Source organism: Hylobates moloch, unplaced genomic scaffold (genome assembly GCF_009828535.3).
Source record: "Hylobates moloch isolate HMO894 unplaced genomic scaffold, HMol_V3 SCAFFOLD_14, whole genome shotgun sequence".
Taxonomy (NCBI): Eukaryota; Metazoa; Chordata; class Mammalia; order Primates; family Hylobatidae; genus Hylobates; species Hylobates moloch.
The window spans coordinates 31,617,381-31,631,083 of record NW_026652289.1 but is presented as its reverse complement, the minus strand read 5'-3'; the positions used below and the strand labels follow the sequence as shown (position 1 = coordinate 31,631,083).

The following is a 13,703-nucleotide window of genomic DNA, read 5'->3' as shown; positions in this document are numbered from 1 at the left end:
TTACATTTTTGTATTTTTAGGATTTGTAATAACACTTTTTTTTTTTTTTTTTTTTTGAGACAGAGTCTCACTCTGTCACTCAGGCTGAAGTGCAGTGGTGTGATCTCGGCTCATTGTAAGCTCCGCCTCCCGGGTTCAAGCCATTCTCCTGCCTCAGGCTCCCTAAGAGCTGGGACTACAGGTGCCTGCCACCATGCCTGGCTAATTTTTTTGGGGGAGGATTTTTAATAGAGATGGGGTTTCACCATGTTAGCCAGGATGGTCTCGATCTCCTGACCTCGTGATCCACCTGCCTTGGCCTCCCAAAGTGCTGGGATTACAGGTGTGAGCCACTGCGCCCAGCCAACACTTTCTTAAAATAGTTATTTACTATTTTAAAACCAGAAAGAATACAACTGGGGGAGGTCCCAGATCCCTGTAGATGACTTGATGACTTAAAGTCAATTTTCTGCGTAAGGCAAGTCAACACTCTTCTTTTCTCCTAAATCTGTGCTATTCCAAATGGAATGGTTTTCTTAATTTTGCTTTTGGATTGTTTATGGAGAACTGGAAAAGAACCAGGGCAGGGGAAGGTTCTCATGCACTCCTAGGGTGACCAAGAAGCAGACTGCATCCTCATAGAAAACGGCACAAGGAATGACAGAACAGTGAAAGCACCTTGAGGAAACTCGTCCAGAGAAAAGCAAGATCCCAGCACATTCTGTAAACGTTACTATGCATTCAACCCAGAGAACAAAGACAGCGTTTACAGACCTTTGTGGGTAACTACAAAATAAGATGTGCTGATTATTCCAGTTTTCTTTCCTGGTTGTAACCCCATTACCTAGATCAGAGTTTGGTACTTAATAAAGATTGGTTAAATAAATGATTGATCATTAAGTAAAAGGGATTAAAAAGGGTACAAGAATTACCAGAGAAATAAACAATCCAAAAGAAAAATTAAGAAAACCATTCCATTTGCAATAGCATAAAAATAATAAAATACTTAGGAACAACTTTCACCAAGGAGGTGAAAGATTTATATACTCAACACTACAAAAAACACTGCTAAACAAAATTAAAGAAGAGCTAAATAAACAGAAAAATATCCCATGTTTATGGACTGGAAGACTTAATATTGTTAATGTGGAAATATTCCCCGAAACGATCTACATATCCAATCTCTATCAAAATTCCGACTACCTTTTAAAAAGAAATGTACAAGCTTATCTTAAAATTCATATGGAATTACATGGGACTCGAAAAAGCCAAAACAATCTTGAGAAGGAACCACCAAGTTGGAGGACTCGCACTTTCTGATTTCAAAACTTACTACAAATCTACAGTGATCAAAACAATGTGGTACTGACCCCAGGATAGATATATAGACCAATGGAACAGAATCGAGAGTGCGGAAATGAACCTCTCTTCTGTGGTCTGTTGATTTGCAACAGGAGTCTCAAGATCACCCAACGGGTAAAGAGTGTATTTTTCAACAAGTGGTGCTGGAACAAGAGGGTACAAAAGAATGAGTTTGGACCCCTACTTCACACCATATACAAAAAATAATTCAAAATGGATCAAAGACCTACATGTAAGAGCTATAACACTCTTAAAAGGAAATACAGGAGTAAATCTCTGTGACCTTGGGTTAGGCAATGGTTTCTCAAGTATGACACCAAGAGCACAAGCAACAGAAAAAAAATTAAATTGAATTTCATCAGAATTAAAAACTTTTATGCATCAAGGTGCACCATCATGCAATTGATGAACCACAGATACCACTTCACACCTACTAGAACGCTTGTAATTTTAAAAAAAACAGAGACTATTAAGTGCTAACGAGAATGTGAAGGAGGTGGACCTCTCATACGCGCTGGCAGGAATGTGAAAGGATGCAGCCAGTGTGGAAGACAGTTTGGCTGTTCCTCAAGACGTTCAACATGGAGTTACCATACGACCTGACAATTCCAGACTTAGGTATACACCCACGAGAAACAAAAACATAGGTCCACATAAAAACTTGTACGTGAATCCTCACAGCCGTACTATTTGTAACAGCTAAAAGGTAGAAACAACCCAAATGTCCATCACAGGTGAATAAACAAAATGTGATCAATCCGTACAATGGAATATTGTTCAGCCATAAAAGTAATGAAGTTTCGATGCATACTACAATATGGAAAAACTCTGAAAACATCATGCTAACTGAAAGAAGCCAGACACAAAAGGCCAGGTGTTGTATTATTTCATTCATATGAAATGTCCAGGAGAGGCAAATCCAAAGAAACGGTAAGTGGATTAGAGGTTGCCAGGAGCTGGGAGGGGAGGAGGGAATGGGGAGCGGCTGCTTCATGGGTATGGGGTTTCTTTTTGTGGGGATGAAAACATTCCGGAATTAGATAGTGGTGACGGTTACACAACATTGTGAACGTACTAAAAGCCACTGAGCTGTACACTTAATTAAAATGGTGAATTTTCTGTTATGGGAATTCTACCTCTACAAAACAAAACAAAGAATTATCAGAGACTCCATGGTTAAATAAGGCTCAGAGGTAAAAAGAGGGTTGAGATACAAAAGCTGTCATGAGAGTCCCAAGAGCCACTGACCTTGCTTCTCCGGGTTGCGGACCTGGGATGGCAGGTCTTGGATTTCCAAGGTCCACTGCCCTTCAGCCTTTTCTCCCCAACAGTGGACAGTCATGAATTCCCAGTTTGTAAACCCTTCATTGGAAAGATCCAGCAATCTGCAATCAGAGATGTGGTGTCAGAAAATGAAGGTGCGGAGGGACTGGCACAAGGAGGGCTCTCAGGGGACCGTATGATCTGGCTGGACTGTACCCCCAGGGTAGCAGGGGTCTGGCCCCAGCCAACCCGAGGGCAAAGGGCACAGCGAAATGTGACTGTCTTTAAGCTCTTACACAGACTATCTCCTCCATCACCTCCTTCACATTCTGAGAGGTAGGCAGGTAGGCAGGTTTCATATCACCCAGTGAAAGATGTTTACAAGGACACCAACAAATGCCCCCAGTCCTGACAGTTTCCTGCAGAAAGTGGTTGGCTCCTTCCTGTCCAGGAACAATCTTACAGAGCCCATAACTCCAGTGCCTGGATGCACAAAAGCAGACGGGGCGGGGGCCCCCCGGGGTACCTTCACTGAAGCCCAGAGAGTGCTCATAAGGACGCCTTTTGAAAGTGCTTGTTTGTGGAAGAATGAAACTTCCACGTTTGACTTTCAGCCAGCTGTGTGCACTGTTCTCTGGGAGACACAAAGAAGGAAAGAGGAGCAGCTACTCAAGCTTGTGGGGAAAGTTCTGTCCCTTCACCTCCAGGGCTGATCCAGTCTCAACAGGGGCATTTGGGGGAGATGATGATGGCAGGGTTGGTTGCTTTCCAGAGGGAATGGGAGGGACCCGTGGAGAGCCGGGGGGAGGAGACGGCTCCCGTACCCCCAGCAGTACCCTCCTTGCAAGTCCTGATGAGCCTCCCTTTGCCCTTCCCAACTCGAAGGCCTTTCCCAACTGTACCCTCGAGCCCCTGGGCCTTCTGCCTCACACTTGGTTCAAGCAGAAACAGGAAGCAACTAATCAACATCCAACCTTTTCCTGCACCCAGTGACATCCTCAGAAGTGACTCTTTCCATATTAGAATCAGTTCTAGGTTTTTTCCTCTTATTCTTTCTTCATAGTCTAATTTTTCTATCTCGATTTTGGAATAAACTTTTTTTTAACATAGGGATCTTTATTGTTCATCAGAAATTGGAATACGTAAGTTTTGAATGATGTAAGATTCAATTTCCAATCTGGGGGTTCTGAACACTCAGTGTAGGAAAATGTTTATCTAGGGAACATTCTTTGCAATGGAGAAGAGTGAGGGGGAGGCATCCTGTGCTTTCTTCTAAGAAATGGCAAAGGTCAAGGCTGATTTTCACACTCGATGCCAAGCTGAACCCAACATACTGGGGACAGAACAAGGACAAACTGTCTTTTAAGGGCTGAGGTGCTGGGGCACATCAATGGCTTCTTAGTGAAGAAACTGGCAACCTGATAAAGCTGCCAAATTAAGTAAGATGTGCAGTAGGATAGGAGGTCATTGATCCTAAAACACAAATTCTTGATATAATCACAAAATCTGCCTTGGAAAAAAACCAAAGTCCCAAGACTCAGATGACAGCTGGAGTAGCCTCAGGGTAGTTTTTTTTTTATTTTTTGTTTTTGAGACAGACTCTTTCTCTGTCACCCAGGCTGGAGTGCAGAGGCGTGACCTCAGCTCACTGCAACCTCGGCCTCCTGGGTTCAAGTGATTCTCTTGCCTCAGCCTCCCAAGTAGCTGGGATCACAGGTGCGTGCCACCATGCCCAGCTAATTTTTGTACTTTTAGTAGAGACAAGGTTTCGCCATGTTGGCCAGGCTGGTCTCGAACTCCTGACCTCAGGTAATCCACCCACCTTGGCCTGTCAAAGTGCTGGGATTACAGGTGTGAGCCACCCTTCCTGGGCTAGGGTAGTTTTTTAAAACGCTTGATGGCACAAGGACAGCACTACCTAGCCAAGGGGTGGCTCCCAATAGCCCTGGCAGGACCTGCGCTCTATTATCCCAAGGGCGCAGCACTGGGCAGAAGCAGGAGGGGGAACGTTTCCAGGGAAGGGAAACAGGGCCCTAGGGGAGTGGGAGAGGGGAGGCTGGGGCACCGGAAGGTTCTTGTGAGTCAGGCAGCCGGAGGCAAGCAGGACATGTAGGGCAACCAGGCCCCTGCACCAGGGGTGATGCCAAACATTTTTATCTACATATATTATCACACTCAAGTCTTGTAACAGTCCTAATGTTTACAGAGAAGTGAAGTGACATTTTCAGAGACGAGGGATAAAGAGAGGCAAAGTGACTGGCTCCTGGGAGCCCAGCCAGGAGTGGAAGAGCAGGGTGTGGGCCGACTCTCCAGGGTCACTGCCACCCGCCTGCCTGCTACCTGCTGCCCCAGCCTCTAAGCCTCCCCACAGGCTCTCGGTCAACCTGGGCATCACCTGGGCCTGCACCCAGCTCTGGCTCTGAGTCAGGCGTCACAAACCTGGGTGCCACTAGGTGTGCAGCTGGAGTGAATGGAGAGTCTGCTGCTGGCCTCAGGGCTGCCAGCACAGAAAACACGGAGCACATGGACACACACTCACCCACCTGCTCAGCTCCAGCCCAGTGCAGGCAGGAACACGGGCCTGGTGTCAGACAGCTTCCAACTTTCCAAGAGATGCCAGAAATGAGGACTTTTAAAATCTTTAAGAGTTAAAAAAATAAAATAAAAAACACCAAGGGGAGCAACATGGCATCAAAAGCTGCAGCTTGCCCGCTGACACCAGAACTGCTCAATGCCCGTGTGGCTTCCCAAGGCAGAGGCACAGCACGGCCGGGCCTCCCTGCAGGAGGGAGAGATGCCCTGTGGCGCTTGTGCTATGAAAGTAGAATGTGGGATGGGCTGAGCTTGGTGCCAGGGTCTGCCTCAGGGTTGATTCCAGTGCACTGGGGACAAAGCTGGTGCCAGGCCCATCGCCTGCTGCCACCGCTCCAGCTTGCCTGCTGTGGAGAGACCAGGCTGCTGGGCAGCGCTGTCAGTCCTCTGGACAATGGCCCGGTCTGCCTTGCATTGCTGCTGAGTCAATTACCCTGTCTCCTACAAAGTGGGGGGGAGGGGAAGGATTAAGCAAAGGGCAACCCCCAACTTCTGCCTGGTTCCATCTGAGAGCCTTCGCTAGCCCGTTTCTGAATCTCTACAGCTCCCTATAGCCCACACAAGGGCCACAGCCTCAGGCAGGTCACCAAAGGAGTCAAGTGGGCCCAGAGTGGGCACGTGGGCACGGGGGGCCCACCCAGTAGACAGAGCAGGCCTGGTCCTGGGGGCTTCCTGCAGGCCATGCGGGCACAGTGCCAGTTGCGGTTTTTGAGAGAAGCTGGAAATGCTGATTTGTCCATGAAATCTCTTTTCTCTCTCTACCTCTTAGCTAGAAAGAGACAGAAAGGTACCAGAATACCCTGGCCCCTCTTAAGTTCCTATAAACACCTTCATTCTAATTACCTGTAAGTCATATATTTGCATCAATGTATTTCCCCTTGTTTCTAAGTTTGTCAAAGAAATGACTCCATAGCCTCCCAAAAACCACGTACAAAGCTTTGGAATTCCTAGTCCCTGAGTGCAAGAGAAGCTGGCAGAGAGCAGCCTGGGAGCACCTTCCCCGGCAACCACCCAAGCCTGTCTGTCTTCCCGGGACAGGCCCCTGCTGGTGCAGGTTCTGCAGGGCAGCCCACAGCTGGGAGGGAGAGCTGGCGGGGGGATAAACAATGCTCCCTGTGGTACACATGCTCGATTCAGAGGCCAACTGAATAGGATAAAAATGACCTTCAATGCACTTCTAAGCAATGAAGGCATAGCCAGAATTCCACAAATCCCTCCGCTAAACAACAAACAAAACGAAACAACAACTCTTTTGTCACTTCTTTCTGAAAAGGGAAGTTTTCCAGGACCTTTTGGAAGGCAAGGTTTCAGGGAGTAACTTTTAAGGTTTTTGGGGCCTACATGCAAGGGTCTCCAAGAGAAAGGAAGCCGCCAGCAGAACCGGTTGGAGCCCCCACATGCCAGAGGGCCTTGCGGGGACACTGTGGGCCCAAGACTGGACAGAAGCTCTTGTGCAGTGTCAATCTCAGTGAGCCCCAGCCTCCATCCCCACGCCTGCCTCGCCTTACCTCTTTGCCAAAAGTTGAGACTTGGTTCCCGAGGGAGAAATCAGGTAGATCTGGAGGTCTCCTCGGCGTGGGTGCGAGATGGAGATGCGAACCACCACGTGCTCCAAGTAGACCACCCGCTGGTCCGAGTGCTCCGCGCAGGCGCTGGTCAGGGCGGTAGTCCGCAGCACCTGCACTAAAGGGATGCTCCTGGGGGAGGAGGGAGGGCTCAGCACTTGGCACCGGAATCACGAAGTCTCACCCACACAGCCAGGAGCTCCAGCGCCCATCCACTGTGTCCCCACTGCAGCCTCAGGGCCCTGGGGGCCCCAGGGAGCCGCAGCAGCCTCTGAATGCCTCACTTGGATGCTCCACTGTGAATTTTATCACCTGTCCTGAAGACGTTTATGCCTCTGGAATTTGCTCACAGAGATTTAAAAGACGGGTTCGGCTGGGCACTGTGGCTCATGCCTTTGATCCCAGCTCTTTGGGAGGCCGAGGCACCGCCTGCTGCCACCACTCCAGCTTGCCTACTGTGGAGAGACCAGGCTGCTGGGCAGTGCTGTGGGGTGCACAGCACAGGCCCCATTCCTCTGGACAATGGCCCTGTCTGCCTTGCATTGCTGCTGAGTCAATTACTCTGTCTTATACAAAGTTGGGGGAGGGGGAGGGCAGATCACAAGGTCAGGAGTTTGAGACCAGCCTGGCCAATATGGTGAAACCCTGTCTACTAAAAATACAAAAATTAGCTGGGTATGGTGGCGGGTGTCCGTAATCCCAGCTACTTGGGAGGCTGAGGCAGGAGAATCGCTTGAACCCAGGAGGCAGAGGTTGCAGTGAGCCGAGATCGTACCACTGCACTCCAGCCTGGGAGACAGAGAAAGACTCCATCTCAGAAATAAAATGAATAAAATGAAATGAAATGAAATGAAATAAAATAAAATAAAATAAAAGATGGGTTCTTGGGCAGACTCGGGTGAATGTCCCCAGGGATGGGCTCCCTTTGGTGACCAGAAGGCGGCTTCTCTTCAGTGGCATTTGGCCAGCTCATTTCTCAGTTACCCTAGTACGACCTCTATGGTGACAGGTACACTAAAAGGCCAGACCTCACCACACTGCAATATGTGCATATAAGAAATCTGTCCTTGGACCCCCTAAATATATAAAAATAATTAAATGTTTTAACAAACAAACAAATAAAAAATCCCACTACTTTGTTTCAAAGACTAGCATTGAAAATAGAAGTCAGAGAGCCAAATAATGAGTGAACTCCCATTCACAATTGCTTCAAAGAGAATAAAATACCTAGGAATCCAACTTAAGAGGGATGTGAAGGACCTCTTCAAGGAGAACTACAAACCACTGCTCAATGAAATAAAAGAGGATACAAACAAATGGAAGAACATTCCATGCTCATGGGTTGGAAGAATCAATATCATGAAAATGGCCACACTGCCCAAGGTAATTTATAGATTCAGTGCCATCCCCATCAAGCTACCAATGACTTTCTTCACAGAATTGGAAAAAACTACTTTAAAGTTCATATGGAACCAAAAAAGAGCCCGCATTCCCAAGTCAATCCTAAGCCAGAAGAACAAAGCTGGAAGCATCATGCTACCTGACTTCAAACTACACTACAAGTCTACAGTAACCAAAACAGCATGGTACTGGTACCACAACAGAGACATAGATCAATGGAACAGAACAGAGCCCTCAGAAATAACGCCGCGTATCTACAACTATCTGATCTTTGACAAACCTGACAAAAACAAGCAATGGGAAAAGGATTCCCTATTTAATAAATGGTGCTGGGAAAACTGGCTAGCCATATGTAGAAAGCTGAAACTGGATCCCTTCCTTACACCTTATACAAAAATTAATTCAAGCTGGATTAAAGACTTACATGTTAGACCTAAAACCATAAAAACCCTAGAAGAAAACCTAGGCAATACCATTCAGGACATAGGCGTGGGCAAGGACTTCATGTCTAAAACACCAAAAGCAATGGTAACAAAAGCCAAAATTGACAAATGGGATCTAATTAACTAAAGAGCTTCTGCATAGCAAAAGAAACTACCATCAGAGTGAACAGACAACCTACAAAATGGGAGAAAATTTTCGCAACCTGCTCATCTGACAAAGGGCTAATATCCAGAATCTACAATGAACTCAAACAAATTTACAAGAAAAAAAAAAAAACCCCATTAAAAAGTAGGTGAAGGACATGAACAGACACTTCTCAAAAGAAGACATTTATGCAGCCAAAAAACACATGAAAAAATGCTCATCATCACTGGCCATCAGAGAAATGCAAATCAAAACCACAATGAGATACCATCTCACACCAGTTAGAATGGCCATCATTAAAAAGTCAGGAAACAACAGGTGCTGGAGAGGATGTGGAGAAATAGGAGCACTTTTACACTGTTGGTGGGACTGTAAACTAGTTCAACCATTGTGGAAGTCAGTGTGGCGATTCCTCCGGGATCTGGAACTAGAAATACCATTTGACCCAGCCATCCCATTACTGGGTATATACCCAAAGGACTATAAATCATGCTGCTATAAAGACACACGCGCACGTATGTTTACTGCGGCACTATTCACAATAGCAAAGACTTGGAACCAACCCAAATGTCCAACAACGATAGACTGGATTAAGAAAATGTGGCACGTATACACCATGGAATACTATGCAGCCCTAAAAAAGGATGAGTTCATGTCCTTTGTAGGGACATGGATGAAACTGGAAATCATCATTCTCAGTAAACTATCGCAAGGACAAAAAACCAAACACTGCATGTTCTCACTCATAGGTGGGAATTGAACAATGAGAACTCATGGACACAGGAAGGGGAACATCACACTCCGGGGACTGTTGTGGGGTGGGGAGAGGGGGGAGGGACAGCATTAGGAGATATACCTAATGCTAAATGACGAGTTAATGGGTGCAGCAAACCAACACGGCACATGGATACATATGTAACAAACCTGCACATTGTGCACATGTACCCTAAAACTTAAAGTATAATAATAATAATTTAAAAAAAAGAAAATAGAAGTCACAATGCTAAATAACAGCAATTAGCAAACATTTCCCAAGCTGACTGTGCACTGAGCATAAAGCACAGGCCTGAGAATTTCCAAGGATTAACCCATTTAATCCAGAGGGAAATTAAGGACTGCACCCAAGGTGCAGCTAATGGGGGGAGGAGCTGGGAGTTGGGGCCCCAGAGCCCACGGCTCCGCCTCCAGGCCTCGCTGCCCCGAATGGAAGCTTGCGTGGACCCACAGTCAAGAACACAGCTCAGAGTTTGGAGTCTGCCCTCTCATGCCGGTCGAGGGTGCCAAGCTTGTGTGCTCCCAACTCTCCTGCAGAAAGCCAGGGTCCCCTCGCTTTCCTGCCCTGTAATGGAAATGGACAATGGTTCCCTTTACAAACTCAGGGCAGCTTTACCATATGGGATGGAGTCTGAGGATAAAAACAAAGCCTCAATCATTCAAGACTCCTTTCTACTAGAATTCTCTGACATACCCCCCAGACCAAGCAGTACAAAATCTGTACCCCAAGGCTGCTCCTGTGTCCAGGCTGGACCATCCTGCCGATTCCAGGCCACTAGGGTTCACGCCTCCTGGAACTCAGCCCCCCACCCACCGCAGTGATCTGCAGCTGAAGAAATATGGCATTCTTTGGTGCAGACCCACCGCCGCCCAGCAGCACATTAATAATTCCCCACCACACAACTGGCGCTCCGCTTATTACGGGGAGCGCTTTTCCCATCATGCCTGGACTCTCCTCCCGGGAGGCACGAGGCGTTCTGCTCAGAGCCTCTCAGGAATTACATTGCTTGGCTCTACTGGGCCTGAGTCATAAAAAACAATCAAAACAGTTATAAACAGTGATGTAATTCCCTCGGAGACTCTGTAAATATTGGAAAACATGCTTTGCATGCACCATAAATTGATTTAGGGATGCTGACTTCCTTCATTGCCTTCTCCCAAGCTTTACTGCCAGTGTTTACTGGTCAGCAGCCCCCGCTGAGGTAGATGCGGAACACAACAGAAGGCTCTGGAGAGTTCCAGGTCCTGCAGGGCCCATGTGTATCTCCAGGTGAGTGTCCCCCATCCCCCACCTTCACCCCACACTAAGAATGCAAGGTGGGTGCTTTGGGGAGAAGCAAGGTGTGGAGGTGGAGAAATACCTAGGCCAGCAGACATACTCAGTGCTCCCCCGGGGCTTCAAAATGTAGCTCCCAGTCAACCCCAAGAACCAGGAATAACCCTACACTCTCACACTTCAACCCTTTTCCAGTGCTGAATAGCAAGATCAAGGGGAAACAGAAACAAAAGCCTTAACCAAGTTGAAGACACTGTCCCCACACTCCAACCAATTGCTCATCAGCAGGGGAAGTGATCAATCTGCTCTAGAAATAGACCTGGAATCCTTGTGAAGAAGCTTTAATCCCATTGATAAGGCACAGGGATGAGAGAACAGAAGCAGGGTAATTACAAGTGAAAGACAACCAAGCCCCACCCCTCACCTGTCCTGCCACTCTGAGCCCCACCCACAGAGTGAACACGTAGAAAAAAAAATGATTTCAGAGTATGAAAGTCTCTTGCATCTGACTTTTTTATTCCTGCTAAGGGACTCCAGCCACTGCATAAAGAAGGCTGGGTTAGGTGTGATCCTCCGCCAGCCCCGCTGCTGCTGCCTGCAGGGAGGCTGGCTGGGGCGGGAGCACCCAGTTCCTGCAGGAGTTAATGACCTCACTTGGTTTGGTTTTCAAAGCCAAGCCCTTACCTTCACCTGGGGGCTAGGAGCCCAGCGGCCTCCTGGAACAAGGCTGACTGTAACAGTTAGTTTTTATGTGAAATCTCTTAACTGCTAAATCACTCAGTTACAGGCCACCAGGACTCCTCATTCCTGTGAGTTCTGGGGCAGCGCGGGGGCCCAGGACAGCTACTACAGGAGGGCACGCTGCCACCTTCCCGACACGCAGTTAGTTCCCCACACATTTTATTTCTGTGGTTGCTATTGAAACCATTAACCTAACATCCCAAATTAGAGTACTTTTATTTTATTTTATTTTTATTTTTATTTTTTAATTTTATTTTTTTGAGTCGGAGTCTCGCTCTGTTGCCCAGGCTGGAGTGCAGTGGCGTGATCTCCGCTCACTGCAAGCTCTGCCTCCCGGGTTCACACCATTCTCCTGCCTCAGCCTCCTGAGTAGCTGGGACTACATGTGCCCGCCACCATGCTTGGCTAATTTTTTGTATTTTTTAGTAGAGACGGGGTTTCACCGTGTTAGCCAGGATGATCTTGATCTCCTGACCTCGTGATCCGCCCGCCTCAGCCTCCCAAAGTGCTGGGATTACAGGCGTGAGCCACCGCGCTGGGCCAGAGTGCTTTTATTAAGAAGAGAAACAAAAGAGGAGGCTTCAAAATGTTTCATGATCGTTGTGCTCAAATTTTTCTGTATTTCAAATAGAAGCTGCAGGAAGAAAATAAGGAAGCCACCTATCAAAAGTCATCACTTTAAAAAATTAACTCCAAGACAGAAAGTAGAACAGTCAATGAAAAAAACAGAAGTGGTTCTCCACCTACAGTTATTTCCAAGGTAACACTGAAAATGCAAGTCGACTGCCAAGTAATTTATTTTTTAAGTTAAACAATGATCAGAGATTATCACTGTCACATGAATACAGCGACATTGTACTTTAATGATGAAAATTGATTTAGAAAGATCTTAAAGTCCCCAAAATAACTGAAAAGTGTCTTCTGCTATTAACTTCTGAAACTGTGGTCTGTGTACATAAAGCCATCTTCCTAGGACCCTAAAGGATTCCAGGGAGTTAAATGATCCTGCCAGACCTGCCTGGAGACTGAGCGTTGTTGAAGCCAGGGAGATGGCCAGACTTGGAAAAGATCTCTAATGACAGCAAATGCCATGTGCCACGGAGCCACATTTCAACGTTAGTTACTCTGGTACTTCAGATGTTCTCCATTCATCCTGGATGCCCTCCAACCACGCCCTTCTCCTGAGGAGGTGAAGGCCCATCAGCAGCAGCCACCCTGCTGACTTCCTAGGAACTGCATACCACAGACCACAGATATGTTGGCCTCCTCCTACTTTTTTTCCAATGCATAATACTATCTAATAGCAAAAATTAATATTTTCAAGTAACCGAGTGCCAGGGGAAGCAGGAAGGCGGGCCACAGGCTGAAACCCTCTGCCTCCAGCTCTCCATTCTTCCTGTTCTACCTGGGAGCTACTTCATGTCAGCGTTTCTCACTCCCTCCTTGAAGCCCTCTCCCCAGCTTGACTTCCTGGACCAACCCGGATCCTTGCACAAAGCACTTGCTTTGTTTCTCACTGGGCCCATGACTGACTATTCTAGGGCCATGTTGAGAGACCCTCCAGAATCAAGAGCCAGCAGCAGCCTGCCAGCTGCTGTGCTGGCACCTGGCTTGGGGAGGAGAGGCTAAAGAACTGAGGCCCATTACAGCAGAAGGTCATCCAGGAAACCCTTTCACAGACCCGCTAACGGGAGTGAGTGGAGTGGCAAGAGTTAATTGGGACAGACTTGCTAAATTAAGCAATAGGAAAGCCAGCAGGTCTGTCGGAGGGCACAGAGCGCCTGTGTGAAGGTGGCAAGAGGCTTCTAGGTCACTTCTCAGACCCGTGTTCCAGGATGCATGCTCTCCACAAGATGGCCTTTAGGCTCTGAGGTAAGCTGCTTCATTCATCTGTGGGCGTCCTTATTCATATGAGTTCAGACTGAGAATGTTCCACACATGAAATTACTTTTTTTGTTTTTTTTTTTTTAGATGGAGTCTCACTTTGTCCCCAGGCTGGAGTGCAGTGGCGCAATCTCAGCTTACTGTAACCTCTGCCTCCCGGGTTCAAGCAATTCTCCTGCCTCAGACTCCTGAGCAGCTAGGACTACAGGCATGTACCACCACGCCCAGCCAATTCTTGTATTTTTAGTAGAGATGGGGTTTCCCTATGTTGGCCAGGC

General features: G+C 47.3%; 1 protein-coding gene across 4 annotated transcripts in view; it reads right to left on the bottom strand.

Moving 5' to 3' along the window:
- Positions 1–13,703, bottom strand: part of PCSK6 (proprotein convertase subtilisin/kexin type 6) — a 185,703-nt gene that overhangs the window by 58,314 nt on the left and 113,686 nt on the right. For 3 of the 4 annotated variants that reach the window (XM_032175060.2, XM_032175062.2, XM_032175063.2), the window contains exons 12-13: positions 6,705–6,893; positions 2,590–2,726 (exon numbers count right to left, since the gene is read on the bottom strand). In XM_032175060.2, the coding sequence (XP_032030951.1) occupies positions 2,590–2,726; positions 6,705–6,893 (326 nt within the window). Of the gene's footprint in view, positions 1–1,311; positions 1,451–2,589; positions 2,727–6,704; positions 6,894–13,703 lie in introns of those variants that run through there. The other variant, XM_058427450.1, reaches the window with a different exon arrangement.